The following is a 26,641-nucleotide window of genomic DNA, read 5'->3' as shown; positions in this document are numbered from 1 at the left end:
TTTCGTTTGATTTACTGCCTTTTTTCACTGTTTTTCAAATTCTGACAAAATTTGTTTCTCTTAAAGGCACAGTACCGTTTTTTTATATTTGCTTGTTAACTTGATTTAAAGTGTTTTCCAAGCTTGCTAGTCTCATTGCTAGTCTGTATAAACATGTCTGACATAGAGGAAACTCCTTGTTCATTATGTTTAAAAGCCATGGTGGAACCCCCTCTTAGAATGTGTACCAAATGTACTGATTTCACTTTAAGCAATAAAGATCATATTCTGTCTTTAAAAAATGTATCACCAAAGGAATCTGTCGAGGGGGAAGTAATGCCGACTAACTCTCCCCACGTGTCAGATCCTTTGACTCCCGCTCAAGGGACTCACGCTCCAATGGCGCCAAGTACATCCAGGGCGCCCATAGCGTTTACTTTACAAGACATGGCGGCAGTCATGGATAATACACTGTCAGCGGTATTAGCCAGACTACCTGTATTTAGAGGAAAGCGAGATAGCTCTGGAGTTAGACGAAATACAGAGCATACTGATGCTTTAAGAACTATGTCTGATACTGCCTCACAATATGCAGAAGCTGAAGAAGGAGAGCTTCTTTCTGTGGGTGATATTTCTGACTCAGGGAAGATGATGCAACCTGATTCTGATATTTCTACATTTAAATTTAAGCTTGAACACCTCCGCGTGTTACTCAGGGAGGTTTTAGCTGCTCTGAATGACTGTGATACAATTGCAGTGCCAGAGAAATTGTGTAGACTGGATAAATACTATGCAGTGCCGGTGTGTACTGATGTTTTTCCAATACCTAAAAGGTTTACAGAAATTATTACTAAGGAATGGGATAGACCAGGTGTGCCGTTCTCTCCCCCTCCTGTTTTAAGAAAAATGTTTCCAATAGACGCCACCACACGGGACTTATGGCAGACAGTTCCTAAGGTGGAGGGAGCAGTTTCTACTCTAGCAAAGCGTACTACTATCCCTGTCGAGGACAGTTGTGCTTTCTTAGATCCAATGGATAAAAAGTTAGAGGGTTACCTTAAGAAAATGTTTATTCAACAAGGTTTTATCCTACAGCCCCTTGCATGCATTGCTCCTGTCACTGCTGCTGCGGCGTTCTGGTTTGAGTCTCTGGAAGAGGCTTTACAGGTAGCGACTCCATTGGATGAAATACTTGACAAGCTTAGAGCACTTAAGCTAGCCAATTCTTTTGTTTCTGATGCCATTGTTCATTTGACTAAACTAACAGCTAAGAATTCTGGTTTTGCTATCCAGGCACGCAGAGCGCTATGGCTTAAATCATGGTCAGCTGACGTTACTTCAAAATCGAAGCTGCTTAACATTCCCTTCAAGGGGCAGACCCTATTCGGGCCTGGTTTGAAGGAGATTATTGCTGATATCACTGGAGGAAAGGGTCATGCCCTTCCTCAGGATAGGTCCAAACCAAGGGCCAAACAGTCTAATTTTTGTGCCTTTCGAAACTTCAAGGCAAGTGCGGCATCAACTTCCTCTAATGCAAAACAAGAGGGAACTTTTGCTCAGTCCAAGACGGTCTGGAGACCTAACCAGACCTGGAACAAGGGTAAGCAGGCCAAAAAACCTGCTGCTGCCTCTAAGACAGCATGAAGGAACGGCCCCCTCTCCGGTAACGGATCTAGTAGGGGGCAGACTTTCGCTCTTTGCCCAGGCGTGGGCAAGAGATGTCCAGGATCCCTGGGCGTTGGAAATTATATCCCAGGGATATCTTCTGGACTTCAAGGCTTCCCCCCCAAAAGGGAGATTTCACCTTTCACAATTATCTGCAAACCAAATAAAGAGAGAGGCATTCTTACACTGTGTACAAGACCTCCTAGTTATATGGGAGTGATCCATCCAGTCCCAAAGGAGGAGCAGGGACAGGGATTTTACTCAAATCTGTTTGTGGGACCAAAAAAGAGGGAACCTTCAGACCAATTTTGGATCTAAAGATCTTAAACAAATTCCTCAGAGTTCCATCATTCAAGATGGAGACTATTCATACCATCCTACCTATGATCCAGGAGGGTCAATACATGGCGGTCCTAAGGCCACGGGGCATAGCAGTGGCCCCTTATTTAGACGACATCCTGATTCAGGCGTCAAACTTCCAAATTGCCAAGTCTCATACGGACATAGTGTTGGCATTTCTGAGGTCGCATGGGTGGAAGGTGAACGAGAAAAAGAGTTCTCTATCCCCCCTCACAAGAGTTTCCTTCCTAGGGACTCTGATAGATTCTGTAGAAATGAAAATTTACCTGACGGAGTCCAGGTTATCAAAACTTCTAAATTCCTGCTGTGTTATTTATTCCATTCCTCGCCCTTCGGTGGCTCTGTGCATGGAAGTAATAGGCTTAATGGTAGCGGCAATGGACATAGTGCCATTTGCACGCCTACATCTCAGACCGCTGCAACTATGCATGCTCAGTCAGTGGAATGGGGATTACACAGATTTGTCCCCTTTACTGAATCTGGACCAAGAGACCAGGGATTCTCTTCTCTGATGGCTATCTCGGGTCCATCTGTCCAAAGGTATGACCTTTCGCAGGCCAGATTGGACAATTGTAACGACAGATGCCAGCCTTCTAGGTTGGGGTGCAGTCTGGAACTCCCTGAAGGCTCAGGGATCGTGGACTCAGGAGGAGTCACTCCTTCAAATAAACATTCTGGAACTAAGAGCGATATTCAATGCTCTTCAGGCTTGGCCTCATCTAGCGACGATGAGGTTCATCAGATTTCAGTCGGACAACATCACGACTGTGGCTTACATCAACCATCAAGGGGGAACAAGGAGTTCCCTAGCGATGTTAGAAGTCTCAAAGATAATTCGCTGGGCAGAGATTCACTCTTGCCACCTATCAGCTATCCATATCCCAGGTGTAGAGAACTGGGAGGCGGATTTTCTAAGTCGTCAGACTTTTCATCCGGGGGAGTGGGAACTCCATCCGGAGGTGTTTGCACAATTGGTTCTTCGTTGGGGCGAACCAGAACTGGATCTCATGGCATCTCCCCAGAACGCCAAGCTTCCTTGTTACGGATCCAGGTCCAGGGACCCCAATGTAACGCTGATAGATGCTCTAGCAGCACCTTGGTCCTTCAACCTGGCTTATGTGTTTCCACCATTTCCTCTGCTCCCTCGTCTGATTGCCAAAGTCAAGCAGGAGAGAGCATCAGTGATCTTGATAGCGCCTGCGTGGCCATGCAGGACTTGGTATGCAGATCTGGTGGACATGTCATCCTTTCCACCATGGACTCTGCCGCTGAGACAGGACCTTCTACTTCAAGGTCCTTTCAACCATCCAAATCTAATTTCTCTGAGGCTGACTGACTGGAGATTGTACGCTTGATTTTATCAAAGCGTGGTTTCTCCGAGTCAGTCATTGATACCTTGATTCAGGCACGGAAGCCTGTCACCAGGAAAATCTATCATAAAATATGGCGTAAATATCTTTATTGGTGTGAATCTAAGGGCTACTCGTGGAGTAAGGTCAGGATTCCCAGGATATTATCTTTTCTCCAGAAGGATTGGAGAAAGGATTGTCAGCTAGTTCCTTAAAGGGACAGATTTCTGCGCTATCTATTCTTTTGCACAAGCGTCTGGCGGATGCCCCAGACGTTCAGGCATTTTGTCAGGCTTTAGTTAGAATCAAGCCTGTGTTTAAACCTGTTGCTCCACCTTGGAGCTTAAATTTGGTTCTTAAAGTTCTTCAGGGGGTTCTGTTTGAACCTCTTCATTCCATAGATATCAAACTTTTATCTTGGAAAGTTCTTTTTTTGGTAGCTATTTCCTCGGCTCGTAGAGTTTCCGAGTTATCTGCCTTACAATGTGATTCTCCTTATCTGATCTTCCATGCAGATAAGGTAGTTCTGCGTACCAAACCTGGGTTTTTAACTAAGGTGGTATCTAATAAGAATATCAATCAAGTGATTGTTGTTCCGTCTTTGTGTCCTAATCCTTCTTCAAAGAAGGAGCGTCTATTACACAATCTGGACGTGGTTCGTGCTTTGAAGTTTTACTTACAAGCTACTAAAGATTTTCGTCAAACATCTGCTTTGTTTGTTGTCTACTTTGGACAGAGGAGAGGTCAAAAGGCTTCGGCAACCTCTCTTTCTTTTGGCTAAGAAGCATAATCCGCTTAGCCTATGAGACTGCTGGCCAGCAGCCTCCAGAAAGGATTACAGCTCATTCTACTAGAGCTGTGGCTTCCACATGGGCCTTTAAAAAATGAGGCTTCTGTTGAACAGATTTGCAAGGCGGCGACTTGGTCTTTGCTTCATACTTTTTCAAAATTCTACAAATTTTATAATTTTGCTTCTTCGGAGGCTATTTTTGGGAGAAAGGTTTTACAGGCAGTGGTACCTTCCGTTTAAGTACCTGCCTTGTCCCTCCCTTCATCCGTGTACTTTAGCTTTGGTATTGGTATCCCACAAGTAATGGATGATCCGTGGACTGGATACACCTTACAAGAGAAAACATAATTTATGCTTACCTGATAAATTTATTTCTCTTGTGGTGTATCCAGTCCACGGCCCGCCCTGTCATTTTAAGGCAGGTATTTTTTAATTTTAAACTACAGTCACCACTGCACCACTGCACCCTATGGTTTCTCCTTTCTCTGCTTGTTTTCGGTTGAATGACTGGATATGGTAGTGAGGGGAGGAGCTATATAGACAGCTCTGCTGTGGGTGTCCTCTTGCAACTTCCTGTTGGGAATGAGAATATCCCACAAGTAATGGATGATAAATTTATCAGGTAAGCATAAATTATGTTTTTATATAAAAATATCAAGGTGTTTACTGTTGGAGAAAAATTAAATAACTTCTGTTACGAATCATTGTACTGTAGAGGAAAATCTGATTTTACCACCCAGCTGTGTACTTTGATATAAAATGTAATGCAGCTTAAATTTCCAATTGATGTTGTAATAAAGTAATGTTCAGCTTGACTTTGATTACCTATATAAAGATTATATTTTAAAGTATTTAAGTAATCTTGTTAATAACTTGCAACGTTTCTGTCACAGGCAAATCGATGGATAAGAAACAAGGAAACCAAGAATGGTTTGAAAATTATTAAGCTTACTGATGCTGGTTTTCTGAGGACACTTGAAAATGCAATACGACTTGGCCTACCTGTTTTATTGGAAGAGGTTTGTATATACTTTGAGACTCCACTCAACCCTTGATAGATAACAAATAACTTTTTAAAACCTAATGTACATGAGTAAGGGTTGGGGTGTGATCTGTTATCAAATAGAAAAATAGATTGTGCAAAAATACTTTATTATTATTAGTATTATTATTAAAATAAGTTCTCAGAATCATAGTAAAAATAAAAATAATTTTGCTTGATAAATGTTACAAAATCAAACACCCTGAAGAAATTACATCTGAATTAACAGTGGTATACTACTAGCTATCTACTTTATATTGTCAAGTCTGGTTTAAATAAATGTTTGATGCTCCGTTTCAACACAGATTTTTTATGGCATCTGTTTGATTTCATTTTTTTTAATTAAAGCTGAAGGAAACTTTAGATCCTGCTCTGGAGCCAATTCTTTTGAAGCAGACCTTTGTGTCAGGCGGAAGAATGCTAATTCGCCTTGGAGATTCTGACATTGATTATGATAAGAATTTTAGGTTCTACATGACGACTAAAATGCCAAATCCACATTATCTTCCTGAGGTAAGAGGGGGAAAAAAAAACACTCTGTGTTTGCTAATGTGACATATTAAAAGTGAATACTTGTTTTGTCTATTGTAATATATGTCTTGCAGATAATATTTAGAATATTATTTAAAACATCTCAATATGTTTGTGTAAAGCAGATAGTATGGTCCTGCCCATCTATATCAAAGTTTCAAAGACCCACTGAGAAAAATAGGAAATTTGCCTGATTGTAAGATAAATAAAATACCTAACATTTTATTTGTTTAAAGATATAGAGATCAAGGGGTGCATTTATCAAGCAGCGGATGCTGCTTATCCAGCGCGAGCCTTCTGGCTTGCCGGAAACAGGATTTAAGAAGCAGCGGTCATGACACCTCTGCTCCTTAACTCGTCTGTCAACTCTGAGGTGGCGGACTGCAATCATCCTGATCACATACGATCGGGATGATTGACACCCCCTGATAGCGGCCTATTGGCCACAAAGGTACAGGGGGCAGCATTGCACAAGCAAGAAATGCTTTTGCAATGTTAAATGCCGTCAGTGTATGCTATAGCAAATCATGTCCGCCCGAGGTATGATAAATCTACCCCCAAAAACTAAACTAGGCGTAAAAATGCAGCTGTCCAGACAGTTTTTTTTTTTTTTTTACACAAGATATTTGAAGTTGGTCAAGTAGATCTGTTCTCAGACTATTAACTTGTTTTAAAATTAATTTAACTTACTTGCAAACAGACATGTCCAAATTTTAATTTGATTAGGCTGTTATGGATTTTTTTCCCCTGAGTGAGATATATTTCCACCATTAGGGTTGTGTTGAATCAGCGATGTTTATTAAGAGAGGAACCAGAGGTTGGAGTTGTAAGAACCACTGAGGAACAGAACATTTCAGTTACATTGATTTGTTGTTGGCAAATGTGCTACGAAGTGCTAACATTAGTCTGAAATAGAATACAAGTCACACTAGAACCAGTCTCCTTTTTATTCTTTATATTTGAGATTAAAAACATTTCCCACAAATATATTAAAATATGCAGATGACTCTTCCACTAAACTGATTTCTTAATCCCTCTTTCTCCATTTAATAAAACATAAATGTCACTTTTGGGATTACTCAAAAAAGACTTGTGCTCATAAACAATCTATTTAAAAAGAATCCTTTGTGTATTTGAAATCATTAAAGGGAACAAAATCTTAAAGCAAGACCTTTTTCGTCAGTTATTGTCTTCTTTTATACACAATCTATGCCTATTTTTAGTTTTACATATCCTAAAAAATGCCAGTTTTTGACTAGTATTTAGTAATCTTATAGTTAGTATGTGTGTTTCATCAGAAACTTGCAAGATATAAACACATGGACATAGTAATACTGAAATAATTTCAATAAATTTAAATATATGAAGCACTGTGAAAATAGTAATCAAGACAATGTTAATAAAGGTGATAAAGATGATTATTGATTATAGACATTCTCTGTTGCCTAAAGAATTATTTCGTCCATTGGACTTGTAAATTTTTATTTTTTTAGTTTATTGACTATTCTAAGATGATAAGATGAACTTTTTAGTTATGTACGAGGCCAAGGTGACTAAGGTGGATTGGGAAAATCCCAACAATGTGGGTGTGGCTATAGCAAGAGCTAGGGTACTGGTCCTAGTTGGTTAAAATTCCGACAGGGTAGGTGTGACTATAACGGTTGTTGGGATACTTGTCATAGTTGGTGAACATAACAATATATAGAGTATATTAATTTGTGGTTTAATACAATCACAGTAAATTACAGTAGTTAAACAGTAGCAATCACTATATACTATAACGGTTAGTATGATACTTGTCCTTGTAGGTGAACGTAACGGTATATAAGGAGTGTATCAGATTGTTCTAAAATGTAATTTAATACAATCACAGTAAAATAACAATAGTTAAAACAGTAGCGATCTGCAGTCAGTTGTGTGCAAATAGCAATAATGGGATGATAGAAGACAGTATAAAATCCATAGTTAGCAATCATAACTAAAAATAATGGATCCATGATGACACATTAAATGAGTGAAATTACTTGATAATAGGTGGTAGCTTGCGCTTTTGGAGGTATCTATCTCAACTATACGAAGGTGGTCTGTACTTGGTGATAGATTAAAACCTTGTGTGTGTGTACTTTGTTCAAATGACAGTAATAGAAATTATTTGTGCAGACATATACTTGAATATGAGCGATAAGCTTAGTTGAAAGCGAAAAATGTGGACAGAGGATGTGAAACTACAAGAAACTACAAGACCCGCATACGGGTGATCTTCAAAAGTGAAAGTGCCTAGTCCCAAATGGGAGTGTTAAGTCCGGTTAAAAGATCCGGTTGAAAAATCAAAATGGTACCGGAGATGTGATGAACCAAATACAGGATAAGTGTCAATAAAGTGTCAATAAGGTACCAAAATTGGAGAATTTAAAATGCCAAAAATAAAAAGATTTGTACAAATCTATGAAAAAATGTGTAAAACAAAAAAGCACTGCATCCAGTCCAATGTAGACCAGTGGGAATGACAACAATAATAATAGACCAACTTTGGATTTGATAGGAGTGGTCCTCAGATTAGGTCCTAATGGCTCCTTGTATCATCCAGAATCCTCCTGAGTGTACCTGTAAATTAAAGATCGATAGTGTAGATTGTACAGATACAAAATATAATATTGGGAATATGCTTACCAGCTATGGTCAATGCGTTTCAGCCCCAATTCAGGCTTTTATCAAGACTGGTATCTTACTGTAGCTGGTGGCTTTATATACTAATGTCCTAACTCATTAGCATAGTTTGAGCGCCTGCTTTACTGGATGTGTTGGACCGGAAACAGATGATTTGTTCAGATGTCAGTTACATTTTTCTATGTACATCTTCTAAATGTTAAAACTTTCTAATCAGATCTATTGGGTACTTTGCTTTAATAGTCTCCGCATAATGAGCCTAACATCCCAGCTGCGTATCTCAATACGCTCTCCTTATTTATAAAAAAAGCCTTCAAAAAGACGCGCACCAAGTACGGGGCAATGAGCATTGGACTGTTGTTAACTAACAGTCATCGATCTCGCATCTATTCAGCTTTTTACCAACTTTATTTATACCCAGTCACTAAACGCCGCCACTATACTAAAATGTTTAACTCCTATTCCCCACTCCCCGACACCAACACAACATAAATAAACTTATTAATCCCTATTCCGCCGCTCCGTGACCCCGCCGCAACATAAATAAACTTATTAGCCCCTATTCTGCCACTCAACGACCCCACCGCAACATAAATAAACTTATTAACCCATATCCCGCAACTCCCCGACCTCGCCGCAACCTAAATAAAACTATTAACCCCTAAACCTCTGGCCTCCCACATCACTACCACTAACTAAACCTATTAACCCCTAAACCGTCAGCCCCCCACAACGCCAGGTTTATTTAAGGGTTTTTTGGGTGGTTTTTATTTTTAGATTAGGATCTGGGCAGGTAAAAGAGCTAAATGCCCTTTTAAGGGCAATGCCCATACAAATGCCCTTATCAGGGCAATGGGGAGCTTAGTTTATTTTAGATAGTTTTTTTTATTTGGAGGGTTGGTTGGTTGGGTGGTGGGTTTTACTGTTTGTGGGGTGTTTGTATTTTTTTTTACAGGTAAAAGCAGGGCCGGACTGGGACTAAAAAAAGGCCCGGGCATTTTGGGGCATAGAGGCCCACTCCGCCCCCCCCCACTCCGCCCCCCCCACCACGTCTTATTTAACCGTACACACACATCTCTCACACACAGACCTTACACACACACACCTCACACACACAGACCTCACACACACAGACAAAGACCTCGACCTCACACACACACACACAAACACAGACACAGACCTCTCACACACACAGAGAACTTACACACACACACACACAGACCACTCACACACACACACAGACCTCACACACACACACACACACACACAAACCTTACACACACATAAACACAGACCTCACACACACACACACACACAGACCTCACACACACACACACACAGACCTCACACACACACAGACACAGACCTCATACACACACAAACACAGACCTCACACACACACACACAGCGAACCTTGAGCCACACTGAGCCATGGCCCATAGACGGTGACAAGTGTTATCTGTTTTTTCCCCCCCAATATTCCCCACTCACCCAGGACCAGCAAGTGCAACCCACCAAAATAAAATAAATATTGCTGTGTGCTATCAATCATGGTGCAGCCACGTGACATGGAGGAGACTGGAGCCCACAGCAGAGGAGAGACTCTCAGAGAAGAGTGACTGGCCTGCTGTTTTGTACATAGGCGGCCGGTCCAGCCAGGCCTAGTACTACAGGCTGCTTAGGCTGCCTAAGCAGCCTGTAGTACTAGCTAGGCCTGGAACTTAAGTTAGGCTAGTAATGTAAATGAATCATGTATATTATAGATAGTATCATAGTAATGTAACAGGCAGTCCAGTGAGTGTAATTGTGTATATATTGACTTTGTGATGAACATTGAACAACCTAGTCACCGCATCGCAACTCCAAAGAAAAAGGTCCTCTCAGTCTCTTTCTGTGAGACCAGACCTCCTACCTGCCCTGCAGCTGGCCAGACTCCAGTCATCATCATCGCTGAAGTGGCGCTGCTCACTTGCCCCCCGGCTTCACAGAATGCCCATGGATGGTCAGGTCTGGAGTCGACTCTGGCGAATGGGATTGTCGATGGAGCATTGGAGAGCCTAATCCTCTATGTATGGATGGAACCACTCAGGGGAGGAAGGGACCCGCCCGGCCTAGCGGCAGCATGTTTCCAGCCACTGACACACCGACACCCACAATGTGACACAGTCAGCACTATTCTGTCTAGCATCCTGAGACTTCCTCTCTGTGTGTCACATGGACCCTGCACGTGGCATGCGCGCTCAGCCTCAGATCCAGGCCGGAAGTAGTGCGCCAAAGCGGCTGCCGCCGATCCAAAATGGGAATCGCAATCATGATTGATCATTCATCATCATGACATATGTGCTGCCTATTGTGCTTGCTTGTATGGCAGCAGCGGCCCTGGCCTGATCTGAAGTAGACAGTAGTAGTAGTACTAATAGTGTGGGACGGGTGGTGGTTGTATGTACGTATGGCCGCGTGCTACTAGTGAAGTGTGACCAAAAGAAGAGGATCATCGGATGTCACTGTGTATTATTATCAATCATTATGACTGAGGATTCTTTGCAGACAGTACAGTAGTAGTTAAACACTGAGTAATAATAAATATTTAACATTTACATTACAACAAAAAAATAAAATTTAGTTCTCAAAAAAAAAAGTTTGCCGTGTGAGATTGCAGCCTAAACTACACCGCGGCCCACCGGGCAAATGCCCGGTATGCCCTATGGCCAGTCCGGGCCTGGGTAAAAGAGCTGATTTCTTTGGGGCAATGCCCCACAAAAGGCCCTTTTAAGGACCATTGGTAGTTTATTGTAGGCTAGGTTTTTTATTTAGGGGGGGCTTTTTTATTTTGATAGTGCTATTAGATTAGGTGTAATTCTTTTTTATTTTTCATAATGTGGTTTTTTATTTTTTGTAATTTAGTATTTGTTTTTTGTAACTTAGTGGGGTTTTTTCTGTAATTTAGCAATTTGTAATAAGGTTTAATAGTATATTTAAATAATTTGAGTAGGGTTAGGGTTTTTAATATGTAATTTAGTTAATTTAATTGGTAGTTTAATTTAATTTTAGTATAATAGTTAGGGTAGGTTAATAAATATTTTAAAATAGTTTATTTTAATTCTACACGTAAGTTTAAATTTATTTGAAGATAGGGATGTTGTAATTTTAATTTAAAGTTAGCGGGTTGTTAGGTTTAGGGGTTAATAGCTTAATTTAGTTTATGGCGATGTGGGGGGCTGACGGTTTAGGGGTTAATAGGTTTAGTTAGTGGTAGTGATGTGGGAGACCAGAGGTTTAGGGGTTAATGCGTTTATTTAGTGGCGGCGGTGTTGGGGAGCGGCGGAATAGGGGTTAATAACTTTATTTAGGTTGAAGCGGGGTCGGGGAGCGGCGGGATAGGGGTTAATACATTTTATTTGTGTCAGCGATGTCGGGCGGCAGATTAGGGGTGTTTAGACTAGGGGTTTATGTTAGGGTGTTAGGTGTAAACGTTACATGTTTTCAACCATAGAAATCAATGGGATATCTGGCAGCATTGAACATAAGCTTTCAGTGCTTTCAGACTGCCATTGATTTCTATGGCATCCGCGGCCTCCAGGGTGGCGGATTGAAAACCAGGTACGCTGGGCCGGAATAGCCGCGAGCATACCTGTTAACTATTTGATAACTTGCCTAATAGAGTCAAATGTGTATTCGGAACATCTGTAATGACGTAAGCATCGATCTGCGTCGGATTGAGACCAGCGGATCGTATGTTACGTCACAAATTTCAACATTTGCCGATCTGTAGGCTTTGATAACTAGGTCGGATCAATCTCACAACAATTACGCTGCGGAATTCCGGAGTATTTGCAGTTGAGGCTTTGATAAATATGCCCCTTGGAATTTAAAGAATTCCTAACGCACCTTTGGCTTTAGCTCCAGTGATCTAACGCAGCTTCAGGTTAGCACGCGAGCGATAAAAGGCAAATTATTTCTTTAGCTCGCCGGAAGTTATAGCGCATCGGAGTCTTTTTCGCTCATGCGCTTTTTACTTTTAATTTGAATACCAACACTAACCTGATCACAAATTGTTTACCTTGAGCGCAGTTAGCGTTTATGAGCGCACCTCTTGTAATCTGGTCCTCAGCTTCAAAGATCCCAAAACTGCTCCCAATAAAGAAATAAAACCTGACACTTTGGGGCATATTTATCAAGCTCCGGCTCGCCGGAAACAGAAGTTATGAAGCAGCGGTCTAAAGACTGCTGCTTCCTAACTTGTCCACCTGCTCTGAGGCCGCGGACAGAAATCTACCCGATCGAATACAATCGGGTTGATTGACACCCCCTGCTAGTGGCCGATTGGCTGCAAATCTGCAGGGGGCGGCATTGCACCAGCAGTTCACAAGAACTGCTGGTGCAATGATAGATGCCGACAGCGTATTCTGTCGGCATTTATCAATGTGCGGCGGACATGATACTCTACTTTGTATCATGTTCGCTAGCACATTGATAAATATGCCCCTTTATCTTTTGAGTTGCAACGTGATAGGAATGTACCTCTCAAGAACCACAAATCACTTGCCCAAAAACATGACTAAAGGCTAAGGGGCATATTTATCAAGCTCTGCATAGAGCTTGAGGCCCCTTGTTTCCAGCGAGCCTTCAGAACTGCTGGTGCAATTATAAATGCCGACAGTGTATGCTGTTGGCATTTATCGATGTACAGCGATGTGCAATGGACATGATACGCTACTTCGTATCATGTCCGCTCTCACATTGATAAATATACCCCTTAAGCTGTTTTTTCTTGCTCCTAGTGGGTTTCTATTTAGAGATAAAGGGATACTAAAGTAATTTTCAAGACCCTTAAATCTAAGTGTGCAAGAGGCTAAATACCATAGTTGTATTATACAGGTAGGAAGCTTATCTGCTACTACATATCCATCAGCAATGCTTTCAAACTGATCATTCTTCTTCCTTTAACTCTTTCCTTGCTTTGTAACTTTAAAGGGAGTAATTTGTTGCGGATCCCTGGTCACATAAAATAAGACACCATTGTTTTTAAACAAAAAGCTTTCTGAAATTATCAATAGCATTCAATACAGTTTTATCCTGTGAAATTGTCGTAGCTTTTTTGACACTGTTAGCTCACCTTTTGGATGAAGAATGTTTAATATTCAAGCCATGACTACTCACAGTATGGCGCAGTAAGTCATGCTGTTATCTGAAAGCTCCAATCTGGGAGATTGAGGGATTTGGAAATAACATATCTGATATTCACTGACACTGGTTTCAGGAATTATATCAGGTGAATAAATGAACGTTTTTATATAATGTGGCATGTTTATAAGTTTATAGTATAGATTGTTATAATATCCCTATATTACTTGACGCTTAATTGTTAGTACGCCCTAGACTTTCGCTGGAGCGATGAAAAAAGAATTTGAACTTAATAATGTATTGGCGTGAAAATAAAAGCGCAACTCGTTTAGCTTGAGCGCTATTAGCACACAATAGCTCTAACATTTTTGCACTCCACTTGTAATATAACCAACTATATTTAACTGCAAATTTATAAAAAGAAAATGACTTCCATGCTGTATTTAAAATGGCACAAAAAGTCACTCTTTTGTAATCTGGATGGAGTTTTTTTGCCATACAGAAGGGTATTTTAAGTCTAAATAATACTGTTTTAAAGTGCATTATCATTATTACAGGATTTGTATGAACAAACAAAAAACACTAATCTTGTTTTTTTTTCTGGCTGGCAAAAAAAAAAAAAGCTTCAGCACAAGGTGAAAAATCGCTCAGTAGCAAAAAGGTTAATGAACCCTAAATTTAATTTGCTAAACTACCATTGATTAATTATGGTGTTTTATAAAGTTGGAGAAGCACAATAATGGGGTAATTATATTGATCAGTGGATTTAAGCTAATTTAAGCAAGACGACTGTAGGCTGTTTAATTTATTTGTGGATTTCCTAGTAAGCTGTTACACATCTCTGGGTTCTTTCAAATATTAATTCTCTCAAAATAAAATTAATTCTCTGTAATCTGATTTCATGCTTGCATGCATATATTATTTAAAAGGCATCCCAGTGTGCATCATCTGATTTGAGGAATTATATTGAATTTTTCTTTTCAGGTTCACGTTGTTTAGAAGACAATGTTTGTTGTAAACATATTCTGGCCGTTATAATTAGGACAGTTTTTTAACTGGGAGAAAATAATACCATCTAGAAATTATAGCTGCTACTACAGTTTTAAAATAATGAAGCCTTTCACAATCAGTTTCCCTAAAATAAAAGGGAAAATAAAAATAGATTGTTTATTTTTATATCTATGTGTATCATTTTACATTTTCTAAATATTGGAAATAACTGCTATGGGATTAATCACAATCTATTAGAAGAATTTAGCAAATGATTTATCTATAAAAATCCTCATAGACTATAATAGTGATTTTTGTAGAAAACTCATTAGATAAACTTTTATCTATTAATATATCCATATCTATCTATCTAGCTATCTATCTATCATCCATCTATCTTCTCATCCATCTATCTTCTCATCCATCTATCTTCTCATCCATCTATCTACTCATCCATCTATCTACTCATCTATCTCTCTATCACTCTATCTACTTCTCTATCGCTCTATGGGGCCGAATTATCATTGTGCGACCGGACATGATCCGATATACGCTCTCGGCATTTATCATTGCACCAGCAGTTTTTGTGAACTGCTGGTGCAATGCTGCCCCCTGCAGATTCGCGGCCAATCCACTGCTAGCAGGGGGTGTCAATCAACCCGATTGTATTCGATCGGGTTGATATCTGGCGATGTCGGTCCACTGCCTCAGAGCAGGCAAACAGGTTATGGAGCAGCGGTCTTTAGACCGCTGCTTCATAACTTGTGTTTCCGGCGAGTCTGAAGGCTCGCCAGAAACACAGGGCATCAAGTTCCATACGGAGCTTGATAAATATGCCCCTATCTCTCTTTCCATCTATACGTCCATCCATCCATCTCTCTGTTTTTCTTTCTCTGTATGTTTGTGAACACTTGTTTGTGCAATGTATGCTATTTTATATAATTCATATGTATCCTTGCTCTGTTTGTTTGTTTATTTACAGCTGGTTTATTACTTTGTCCTTATCTGTCTCTGTTGTCTAGGTGTGCATCAAAGTTACTATAATTAATTTCACTGTAACAAGATCTGGCCTGGAGGATCAGCTGCTCAGGTTAGTCTGTCTGTTTCTCCTCTAAATAAAAAAGGGCAAGGACAATTCTTCTCAAGCAGTAGAAAAAAAATATATCCATAAAACAATGACACACATTTTATTCTTATGTATTTGCTTGTCACCATCATAAGTACTGAGCACAGAGAGGCTTACATACAAAAATCATTCTATATGACCAGGCATGGTATAGTGATTGCCCTATTGCAGTCAATAGTAATGGGTCAGCAGTCACCCTTACAGCTACTCAGAAACTGTATGATTTAAGCACTACAGCAGATTTTAAGTAATGATAAGAGCTGTTGCATTTGTATCTTATAGTGGCTATTTTTATGTGCGGAAGCTTGCAATGCGCCCATATTACATTAATAAATTAAATTAGAACACGTTACAATATAAAAAACTAATTCCTTTACTAAGCGATAATGAATGCCCATACTCATCTGCATACTGTGCATAGTAACCAATACAAAATAATAATTATATATTTTTTGTTTTATTTTTTGATAACTATTAAAAATATATTTTCCCATTTACTTATGATCTGACTGGTAGCTGATGGTAGTGAGGACTCATTTCAGTAGCCACAATTGAAAATGATTTAATGACAGCATAACAGCTGTGGTTAACTGCAATAGTATTGGCATGCTATGTAAAAGTGTATTTTGCAACTTAAACTGAAATTAATAGCTGTTGCTATATTATACAGAGTAATACTCAGTTACTATTATGAACACAGCAACCACTAAAGTTATGAACTCATTGGCAAACAACTTCTATGGTGTCATGAACAAAGTCTATATACAATGAATCACGATCTGCACTCACTGGGTTTTGAAATATGTAGTGATAATAGCCAAAAAATAACTTTTCGGGGTTGTGTGTATATATATATATACAGTATATATTTGTATAAAAGAGATTGTTTACGTGGAAGATGAGAGTACCGCCACTGAGAGGCGCTTAAATATAATGTACAGGTGGGAAAAGCTGCTGTGTGTGTGTATAAAGAGTGACAAGACGTATATTCCCTTAATTCTATCTGTCACTATTAGATAGTATGCAAAAACAAGAATTAATACACTTCACTGCGCTATGCCCTTTATAATATAATTTAACAATTTAGTTTGAAAATATGTAAAATATAAACCGATGTTAAAGCCTGTTTAGATTATACAGATCCCTCATTTGGTGAGTATAGGGACTGTGAAATGTAAGTTCTTATATAAGGTACACTGTAATTATGTTCAATACAATAAGTTGATAAACAATGTAGCAGACTCGTCCTAACTTAATTGTATGCAGGCACTAAGAAAAAGTATATGCAGTTATATTGATTCAAAAGACGTTTCAAGCTTATAGGAAAAAAAAGTTCAATAAATCCTTTTTGGAGGACACTAATGCTGTTCTGAGCAAGTTATAACTGTGTAAATAAATAAATACATTTTAGAAGTTCAGAATAAAACAAAATACACAATGTCTCTGCAGATTAATGCGGTCACACAGTACTGTATCCCTTATCGGGCTTCTATCCTACTTACAGCAGTCACTCTCAATCATATGAGGTAAGGATGGTGCGCATCATAGAAGATCCGGTATTTCTTTCTTTCCTAAGGTTATCCGTCTTTAGTGTAAACAATCTGCTCACATCCGTGCAATCTGCTGTACTTTTAGACTACATAACACTTCTGAAGTAACGGTATATACACCTACAATAACAGGTATAAACCGGATGAGACAATCTCCACAAACTACAAGGAAATTTTATACCACACTCTAAAGGAGCACGAATTATACAGCTGTGGGAAAGAAAGCAACAACGGAACTATAAGGAAGTTCATACTACACTCCAAAGGAGCACGAATTACACAGACGGATAACCTTAGGAAAGAAGGAAATACCGGATCTTCTATGATGCGCACCATCCTTACCTCATATGATTGAGGGTGCCTGCTGTAAGTAGGATAGAAGCCCGATAAGGGATACAGTACTGTGTGACCGCATTAATCTGCAGAGACATCGTGTATTTTGTTTTATTCTGAACTTCTAAAATTTATTTATTTATTTACACATTTAACTTGCTCAGAACAGCATTAGTGTCCTCCAAAAAGGATTTATTTAACTTTTTTTCCTATAAGCTTGAAACGTCTTTTGAATCAATATACACGTAACTGCATATACTTTTTCTTAGTGCCTGCATGCAATTAAGTTAGGACGAGTCTGCTACATTGTTTATCAACTTATTGTATTGAACATAATACAGTGTACCACCTGATATAAGAACTTACATTTCACAGTCCCTATACTCACCAAATGAGGGATCTGTATAATCTAAACAGGGTTTAACATCGGTTTATATTTTACATATTTTCAAACTAAATTGTTAAATTTATATTATAAAGGGCATAGAGCAGTGAAGTGTATTAATTCTTGTTTTTGCATATATATATCTATGTGTGTGTTTATTCTGATCAAAGGGCTGCAAAGCAAAACGTAATTGGTTGGCTTTAATCACTACATATGGCTTTTTTCATGTCACCATAGAAGTGTAAATATATATATATATATATGTATATATATAATAAATAAAGAGAACGGATATGTCTGGGTGGTACAGCGCAACAAAATAAAAATAAACAATTAATTACACAAGTTATTTGCACACTAATAATGATGTGGTAAACACTGTAGTAGGTAATAAAGTACACCTTCAGAATTGAGAAAGTTCTAATATATTAATGCTTGTCTTGTTTTGCAAACACAATAGTCTTATTAGAGTTCTGTAACTTGTCTATTCGGATATATAGATAGTTGAAAGGATGTCTCCTTACCAGATGTTACCCCAATCATATGAGGTAAGATTTATTCATGTAGGGAGTATCTTTGTCTTGTCTGTAGTGCCCACTAGTCCAAATGTTACAGGTATACCGGTTCAAGCAAGTGGGTCTGATTTCCTTCTCAGGATTCCGTCGCTTTAATATATACGATCTTTACCCAGTAGAACCTTTTTCCGATGGTTGGAGTCTTAGTGGCTCATGGGAGTATGGTACTTCGATTAGGATCTTTCAGACTAAACACATGAAACCACACTTCCTACTCGCTAACGGAAATGGTCATTATTAGTGTGCAAATAACTTGTGTAAATAATTGTTTATTTTTATTTTGTTGCGCTGTACCACCCAGACATATCCGTTCTCTTTATTTATTATTTCCACCCATTGTGCTAGGGGTACACATTTTGTCTGGTTCAGCTGCACAATACCACACCTTAAAACATCAGATATCTACTGACATACATATATACTTTCTAATCTACACTAAGTCTCAGATATCCAATTCAATATTGAACACTAGACCTTTTGGAGCGCTGGTCACCCATACCCTTGCTTTCCATATGTATATATATATATATATATATATAAATATATTATAGATAGATCGATATATATATATATATATATATATATATATATAAATACACACATACACAGGGCATGACATTTCCACCATTACACAAGTAAGAAATTGCTGTACATCAGTAACATTGACTGACTATGTATATGTATATATATATTTATTTATAAATCTAGATACACAAATCTAATATTTGTAGTAATAATATTAGTATTTATAAGATGTATGCTAGACCAGTTTGTTTTAGTCTTCATCTCTATCTTTTAGACTACATTGTGTATATATGATTGGTGTCAGAGAATAATGATTTCCTACCTTTCAGTGACGTTGTACGGCTTGAAAGACCAGATTTAGAAGAGCAAAGAAACCAGCTTATAATAAGAATAAATTCTGACAAGAATCAGCTGAAAGCTATAGAGGATCGAATTCTGAAACTTCTTTTTGCATCAGAGGGAAACATTCTGGACAATGAGGAACTTATCAACACACTGCAGGAATCAAAGGTTCTGTATAGATTTGCACTGATCTCCTGATTCTTTGAAGCTGTTTTCTTTTCAGGAGATTAGTTCACCAGAGCTCATATCAATTGGACAAATAGCTCAATAGAGAAATGAAATGTCTAATCTAAACTCAGATGATAAAATTGACTGTTTTCTCAATTTTTTATACTGTTCTTAAAGGGACAGTCTAGATAGATAATCCCTTTATTAACCATTCCCCAGTTTTGCATAACCAACACAGCTATATCAATATACTTTTTACCTCTGTGATTACCTTGTATCTAAGCCTCTGCAGACTACCCTCTGATCACATGACTTTGTATTTATTATCTATTGAGTTGCAGTTAGTACAGTGTTGTGCTAAATTTTAAATAACTTCTCAAGCAAGAACACATTGTTCTCTATATGGCCCACATGAACTAGCAGTCTCCTGTTGTGAAAAGCAAATACAAAAGCATGTGATTAAGAGGCTGTCAATAGAGCCTTTGAAACAGGCAGAACTTTAGAGGTTTAAATGTTATAAAGTGTATTAATCTAACAATGTTGGTTGTGCAAAGCTGGGGAATGGGTAGTAAAGATGTTATCTATCTTTTTAGACAATAACAATTTTAATGTAGACTGTCCCTTTTTTCATGGACATTTCCTCTTTTCTTTTCTATCTCAATATTTTTTTCCCTCTCATCATTTATTTGTAACCATATTCCTTATTCATGTCCCTGTCCTCTTCCAAATAGGTTTGTAGGATTTCAAGTCCAACCTTTAAATTAAAAGCATTATGATAATAAAATTGATTACATAATAAAAAAATAATTATACAGGTAAGAATGGCTATGTATAAAAATGATAATCATATTCCATATATTATATATATATATATATATATTCCATATTATATATATATATATATATATATATATATATACTGTATATATATATACACACACACAAGTTATTTCAGTCAAGCACTATCGTTCAAGAGCTCCCTGGCTGTACAGTCTTGGTCCTTGGGAGTGCTGGATCTAGGTTTGGTTTTTATATATATATATACACACACATTACCCAAGGATTATTAGCTTCATGTTACTGAAATAGAAAGCCTGTGCTATTGTTCCCATCACACATTAATAAAGCATTATTGTTGTTTTGTGTTTGCTTTTTAAACTTTTTTTTTTTAATTGCTGCAATTTTCATGCAAAGATGTGTGCAAATGAGGCAAAACTCTTCTATTTTTTTTTTTTACTTTTTTCAAACTGTTGTAGCATTATGTTGGAACCACATGAAATATGGGGAATATATTTATTGCTTTTATTTTTTCATAAACTTCAAAATACGCTTATAGCTTAGCTTAACCAATATTGATGCAAATTGTTAAGAAATACGCATACTTTTATATGGCATATCTTTTTCAATCTTGCTGTTTGGTATATTACATTATAGTTCTAAAATTAACTTACTTTTCCAGAAGTTATCATTTTAAAGTGTTCTGTCTGTGTGTTTTTATATCCAGATAACTTCTAGTGCCATCAAAACAAGACTTCAAGAAGCAGAAACCACAGAGCAGAAGATAAACACCGCTCGTGAAAAGTACAGGACAGTAGCCACTCAGGGATCTGTAATATACTTTGTGATTGCAAGTCTTTCAGAAATAGATCCGATGTATCAGTTTTCACTGAAATATTTTAAGCAAGTAAGTACATTTAATAAATCTGGAGTTGTTTTGATTTTGATAACAAGTATTATGCTCATGGTACAATCTGTTTACCAAAGGGGTAAATGTGAGAGCTGAGAAAAAGGTCAAGAATTGTTTTGTATAGCCCAGCGCCCTCCATCGGCCCAGCCCAGCCATTTTCAAATGCAACATCTAACAGCGGTGCTATTTACCTACTTGAGCTCCATGTGCTCGTGCTCCCTGTGTGCCGGCCCTTGTGGCCTCCAGCTCGCATACCTCCTTGTCATGATGTGCCCAGCCCCCGTCGCTGCAATGCTTATAGAGAACTGTGCTCTCTCTGTCAATATCGGGCGGCCCACCAGGATTTTTGCCGGTATCCTGGCAGGCCAGTCCAGCCCTTGCATGCAAGACAGCGAGCCTTATTCTCTGAATCTCTCTGGTTCAGTAAAGGTTACCTAAGAAATCTCATAAGTACTGCAAGTTCCCTCAATTAATTTTAAAAATGCAAAATTTTAGCTTGGTAGCTGTTTATATTGCTATGCAGAGCTGTGGATGTGAAGGCGAGACACATACATCACAATATGAAGGTAAAAAATAAAACCTCTCTATGCAGACAAGGTTTTGATAATCAGGCTCAGGATATGAAATCTGTTCAAAAATGTTAATTGATAAGCTAATAAAGGTTCATAGAAGTGAAAAGTAAACTCCCATATATTATTAAAGTGTAGACGGACAAGCTTCCCAATTTTGTGCTGGTGTTCTGTGAAGGGACCTAACTTTGTAAAACAGCGAACCATGTCACTTCCTGTGACGTTTCATCAGCTGTTGCTCTCCGTTTCAGCCTAATACGCATGCGTGGCAGATTCTTCACATTCCTGGGCGCATACGTAACGGTAAAACTCTTTACAATTGTGAAATTATTAAACCATTGTATAGCGCATGCGTGGGCTTTTCTATGACATATGGGGGTGTTTTATTGAACGATGTTTATTGAACACTGTATGTGCATTATGCTGTGAAACAGAAATAAATGTATAGTTATTTAGAAATATTTATTTATATATAAGTTAAAAAACATACAAACATTCAAAGCACTTGACTTTATGTTTAGTGTGAAATACGATATGCAGTGGCGATATCCGAGTGGCTGTTTGTCATGCAGGGAGGAATAAACATCTTTCCATGTTAGTGCTTTGAATGTTTGTATGTTTTTAACTTATATATAAATATATATTTATAAATAACTATACATTTATTTCTGTTCACAGCATAATGCGCATACAGTGTTCAATAAACATCGTTCAAAAAAACACCCCCATTTGTGATAGAAAAGCCCACGCATGCGCTATACAATGGTTTCAGAATTTCACAATTGTAAATATTTTTACTGTTACGTATGCGCCCATGAATGTCAAGAATCTGCCACGCATGCGTATTAGGCTGAAACTGAGAGCAACAGCTGATGAAACGTCATAGGAAGTGACATGGTTCGCTGTTTTACAAAGTTCGGCCCTTCACAGAACACTGGCAATGAAAAAGCTAATGCTTGTGCATTAGTACACGTGGACAATGGATGTACAGTGTCTGCTGCCAGCATGTACTATTGACCAAGCATTTGCTTATGCAGAGCCACTCCCAAGCATGCCTGTCAATCACACAAATGAATGTAGCGGAGGCTAGTTTGGCTGCTGCTTCTTACATTGCGGTAATTAGACTCTTATAAGTGAGCCTTCCACACAAGGGATGCAAAGCAGTGTTCACTACTTAGTGCATTGAGCCCAAAGTGTACAATAAAAACAAACAAACATAAAATCATCATCTTTGTTACCCATCAAAAAATATGAAAGAATAAAGCACTCTGTGTGGTCCTTTTATGCCCACTCTTTATTGGGCTTCCTAGTACCTAGTGGAAGGCAATGCATCAGTGCACCTTCTTATTTTATATGAATTAATACTTCCTAAGGGAGCATTGGTCTCTCAATGCAGCTCTTTATCTGGCATAAAGCATCCAGCCAATCAATTAAAGCTAAGTTTGACAAAACTTGTGTATTATAAATGTTCTAGTCTTAAAGCCTGTGTACACTGGCCAACATGTGTAAGGCCAGGTATGTTTGTAGCTGCCCAACTCCCTTCCCCCTCCCTACACTCTGATCTCCCCATCCACTCGGATCCCCTCTCCCTCATCTCCCCTCCTTGCCACTATCAAAAATGTTTTTTTTCTGTAGCGTAGCGGTCCCGCCCACTCCCGCCCCCTCCAGCAAGGTGCCGCCCACCCGCCTCCCTCCTAACTCTCCTGGCGCTGGTCATCACAGCCTTTGTCAACATTTTTTTTACTGTAGCGTAGCAGTCCCACCCGCTCCTGTCCACTCCAGCGAGGTGCCGCCCACCCACATCCCTCCTAATCCTTCTGGTGCTGGTCACACTCGTCACAGCCTTTGTGAACATTTTTTCTGTAGCGTAACCTCATTTTTTAAATCTAATTTGTTTTGTTCTCTTGGTATCCTCTTTTGAAACAAATATTTAGGTAGGCTCAGAAGCAGAAATGCACTACTGGGAGTTAGCTGCTGATTGGTGGCTTCACTTATATATGCCCCATCTCATTGGCTTACCCAATGTGTTCAGCTAACACCCAGTAGTCCTTTGCTGCTCCTTCAACAAAGGCTAAAAAGAGAATGAAGCATATTTGACAATGGAAGTAAATTGGAAAGCTGTTTAAAATTGTACACACTATCTGAATTATGAAAGAAAACATATGCTTTGTATGTCTCTTTAATGCATGTAATTTGTATATATATCACTGTTTTTTTATAGATCAGATGCCCTGCTTTTGTCTATGTTGAGACTTGTGTGTAAATTCTAATTCTCTACCAAATTATAACATATGATCATTATGTACTTATATATTTTTTATAGTTATTTAACACAACGATAGAGTCTTCTGAAAGAAGTGATGATCTTGATGTACGCCTGGCAACCCTTCTAAGTCAGACTCTGTTTTCAGCATACACCAATGTTTCACGGGGCCTTTTTGAGCAGCATAAACTTATCTACAGCTTTATGCTCTGTATCGAGATCATGCGACAAAGAGGAGAGATCAGTGACTCTGAATGGAATTATTTCCTCAGAGGTGCTGCTGGCTTAGATAAGGTAGGATTTCATTCCTTTCATTACAGATATAGTTAGTCTTTAAAAGTCTGCATTTGTATTCAGAAATTGTAGCTATAAATGTTCCAATATAAGTATGGGGAGAAACAGATTGGCCACTGTTACTAAAACCAATTATTGTGCTCTGTATAACATCAAGATATATATTTAAAGGGATAGTCTAGTCAAAACTAAACTTTCAGGATTCAGATAGAGCATGTTATTTTAAGCAACTTTCTATTATCAATTTTTCTTTGTTCCTTGGTATCTTTATTTGAAAAGGCTGGAATGTAAGCTTAGGAGCCGTCCCAGTTTTGGTTCAGAACGCTGGGTAGCACTTGCTGATTGGTGTTGAAATGTAACCACCAATCAGCAAACACTAACCAGGGTGTTGAACCAAAAATGGGCTGGCTCCTAAGCTTACATTCCAACCTTTTCAAATAAAGATATCAAGAGAACAAACAAAAATTAATAATAGGAGGAAATTAGAAAATTGCTTAAAATGGCATGCTCTATCTCAGTGTTTTCCAACCGCGGTCCCAAAGTTCTCCCAACAGGCCTGGTTTTAATTATACCTCAACCAGTGCAGAGGTGAAGTAATCAGCTGATCAGTAACCAACCTACTCTCATCCATCAGCTGATTAATTCACCTGTGCTCTAGTTCAGCTATAATAAAAACCAGGATTTTGGGGGTACTTGAGGACCACAGTGAAACACTGCTCTATCTGAATCATGAAAGTTTAATTTTGACTAGACTATCCCTTTAAGAATTGCTCAAATGCATTGGTGTCTGGCTTAAAGAACCACTAAACACAGTAGACTAGCATATTCTAGTATTTGCATAATAAAAAGACAATGCAAATGCACTTAGTTTGAATTTCAAATGAGTAGTAGATTTGTTTCTGACAAATTGTGAAGTTAGTTCTATTTTCCATCCCATCATGTGACAGCCATTAGCGAATCACAAAATGCATATACGTATGTTCTGTGAATCTTTCACATGCTTAGTAGATAATTGTATCTCAGAAAATGTGTATATAAAAAGATTGTGTACTTTTAGATAATGGAGGTGAATTGGAAAGTTGTTTAAAATTGTGTGCTCTACCTGAGTCATGAAACTCTAAGTTCGACTTAAATGTCCCTTTAATTTCAGTTTGAAGTTTCATGATTATTTAGAATATATAACTCTCTCTTTTCATAGCTTTATCTGGTTTAAACATACCCTGTTATCAGCCATAGTATTTGTATTCACTTATGGATTAAAACCAATCCATTTACTTACATGTGGTGCCCTAGCTTTGCTTTCCTGCTGAATGCTGCTGAGATCATTGCAATGATGACCGAATCTCCTCTAATAACCTACTCATTAACGATGCATATGGTGATTTGCATTCCATTAAAGCACATGGAAGATCCATATTTTCTGCTCTGGATATGAGAGAATTTTTTTTTTTTTTTTTTACATTTCATGACGGTTTTTTCAATAAATTTACATTGCAGAAAAACTCCATCTTTCTTTAGTCATTCTATATATTTTATGCAGCCATCAGAATCAGTTTTTTTTTCTTTAGCGAGTCAGAATCTATAAATTTTAGTGAACTTATCAGGGTGGTCAATTTGTGGGATTTTTCAATTTAAAGGGACAGTAAACTAAATATATTGTAATTACAAAACTTCTCTGTTGTCTTGCCTATCAGCTAATTCTGAACAAATTAACATCTTGTTTGGATATTGAAAAACAATGGCAGCAAACTCCACCCACCACTTCATTTGGTGGGGCCAATCTGGGCTTTTGTTTGCAGACAACAAAGCTAGCAAAGGTCATTATATTAGTATAAAGTTCATTATTTTGCTGTTATCTATGAAAGTCAATAAGGGATAGCTATGTAGCATTGTTAGCCTTCAGAAGTCTGCATGTGCATTTTTTCTGAGTATTAGAAAAGCCACAGTTTCCAGAGCTGAGTTACCTTAATTCTACATATAGCAGATGAAAACATGTAAAATCATATTTATGCAATATTCATATTTAATAAAGTGTTAGACTACGTCTTTAATGTAAATATTTCACTTTCCAATGTTTTGCACATAGCAGAATATGTTCTATGTATTTATAAACATATATATATATATATATATATATATATATATATACATATATATATATATATATAAAAACTATATGTAATTATATATATATATATATATATATATATAATTACATATAGTTTTTATATATATTTATATATATATATATATATGTTTATAAATACATAGAACATATTCTGCTATGTGCAAAACATTGGAAAGTGAAATATTTACATTAAAGACGT

At 38.0% G+C, this 26,641-nt stretch overlaps 1 protein-coding gene across 1 annotated transcript in view; it reads left to right on the top strand.

Moving 5' to 3' along the window:
* DNAH6 (dynein axonemal heavy chain 6) overlaps nucleotides 1-26,641 on the top strand; it is a 482,313-nt gene that overhangs the window by 318,101 nt on the left and 137,571 nt on the right. Inside the window, exons 55-60 of the mRNA XM_053703293.1 lie at nucleotides 5,037-5,162; nucleotides 5,534-5,698; nucleotides 15,520-15,587; nucleotides 19,321-19,501; nucleotides 21,006-21,185; nucleotides 24,081-24,314. Coding sequence (XP_053559268.1) covers nucleotides 5,037-5,162; nucleotides 5,534-5,698; nucleotides 15,520-15,587; nucleotides 19,321-19,501; nucleotides 21,006-21,185; nucleotides 24,081-24,314 — 954 coding nt within the window. The remainder of the gene's footprint in view (nucleotides 1-5,036; nucleotides 5,163-5,533; nucleotides 5,699-15,519; nucleotides 15,588-19,320; nucleotides 19,502-21,005; nucleotides 21,186-24,080; nucleotides 24,315-26,641) is intronic.

The sequence above is a fragment of the Bombina bombina genome, chromosome 2 (genome assembly GCF_027579735.1).
Source record: "Bombina bombina isolate aBomBom1 chromosome 2, aBomBom1.pri, whole genome shotgun sequence".
Lineage (NCBI taxonomy): Eukaryota > Metazoa > Chordata > Amphibia > Anura > Bombinatoridae > Bombina > Bombina bombina.
The sequence above is the reverse complement of the archived record's forward strand: the minus strand, read 5'-3'. Positions and strand labels throughout refer to the sequence as shown.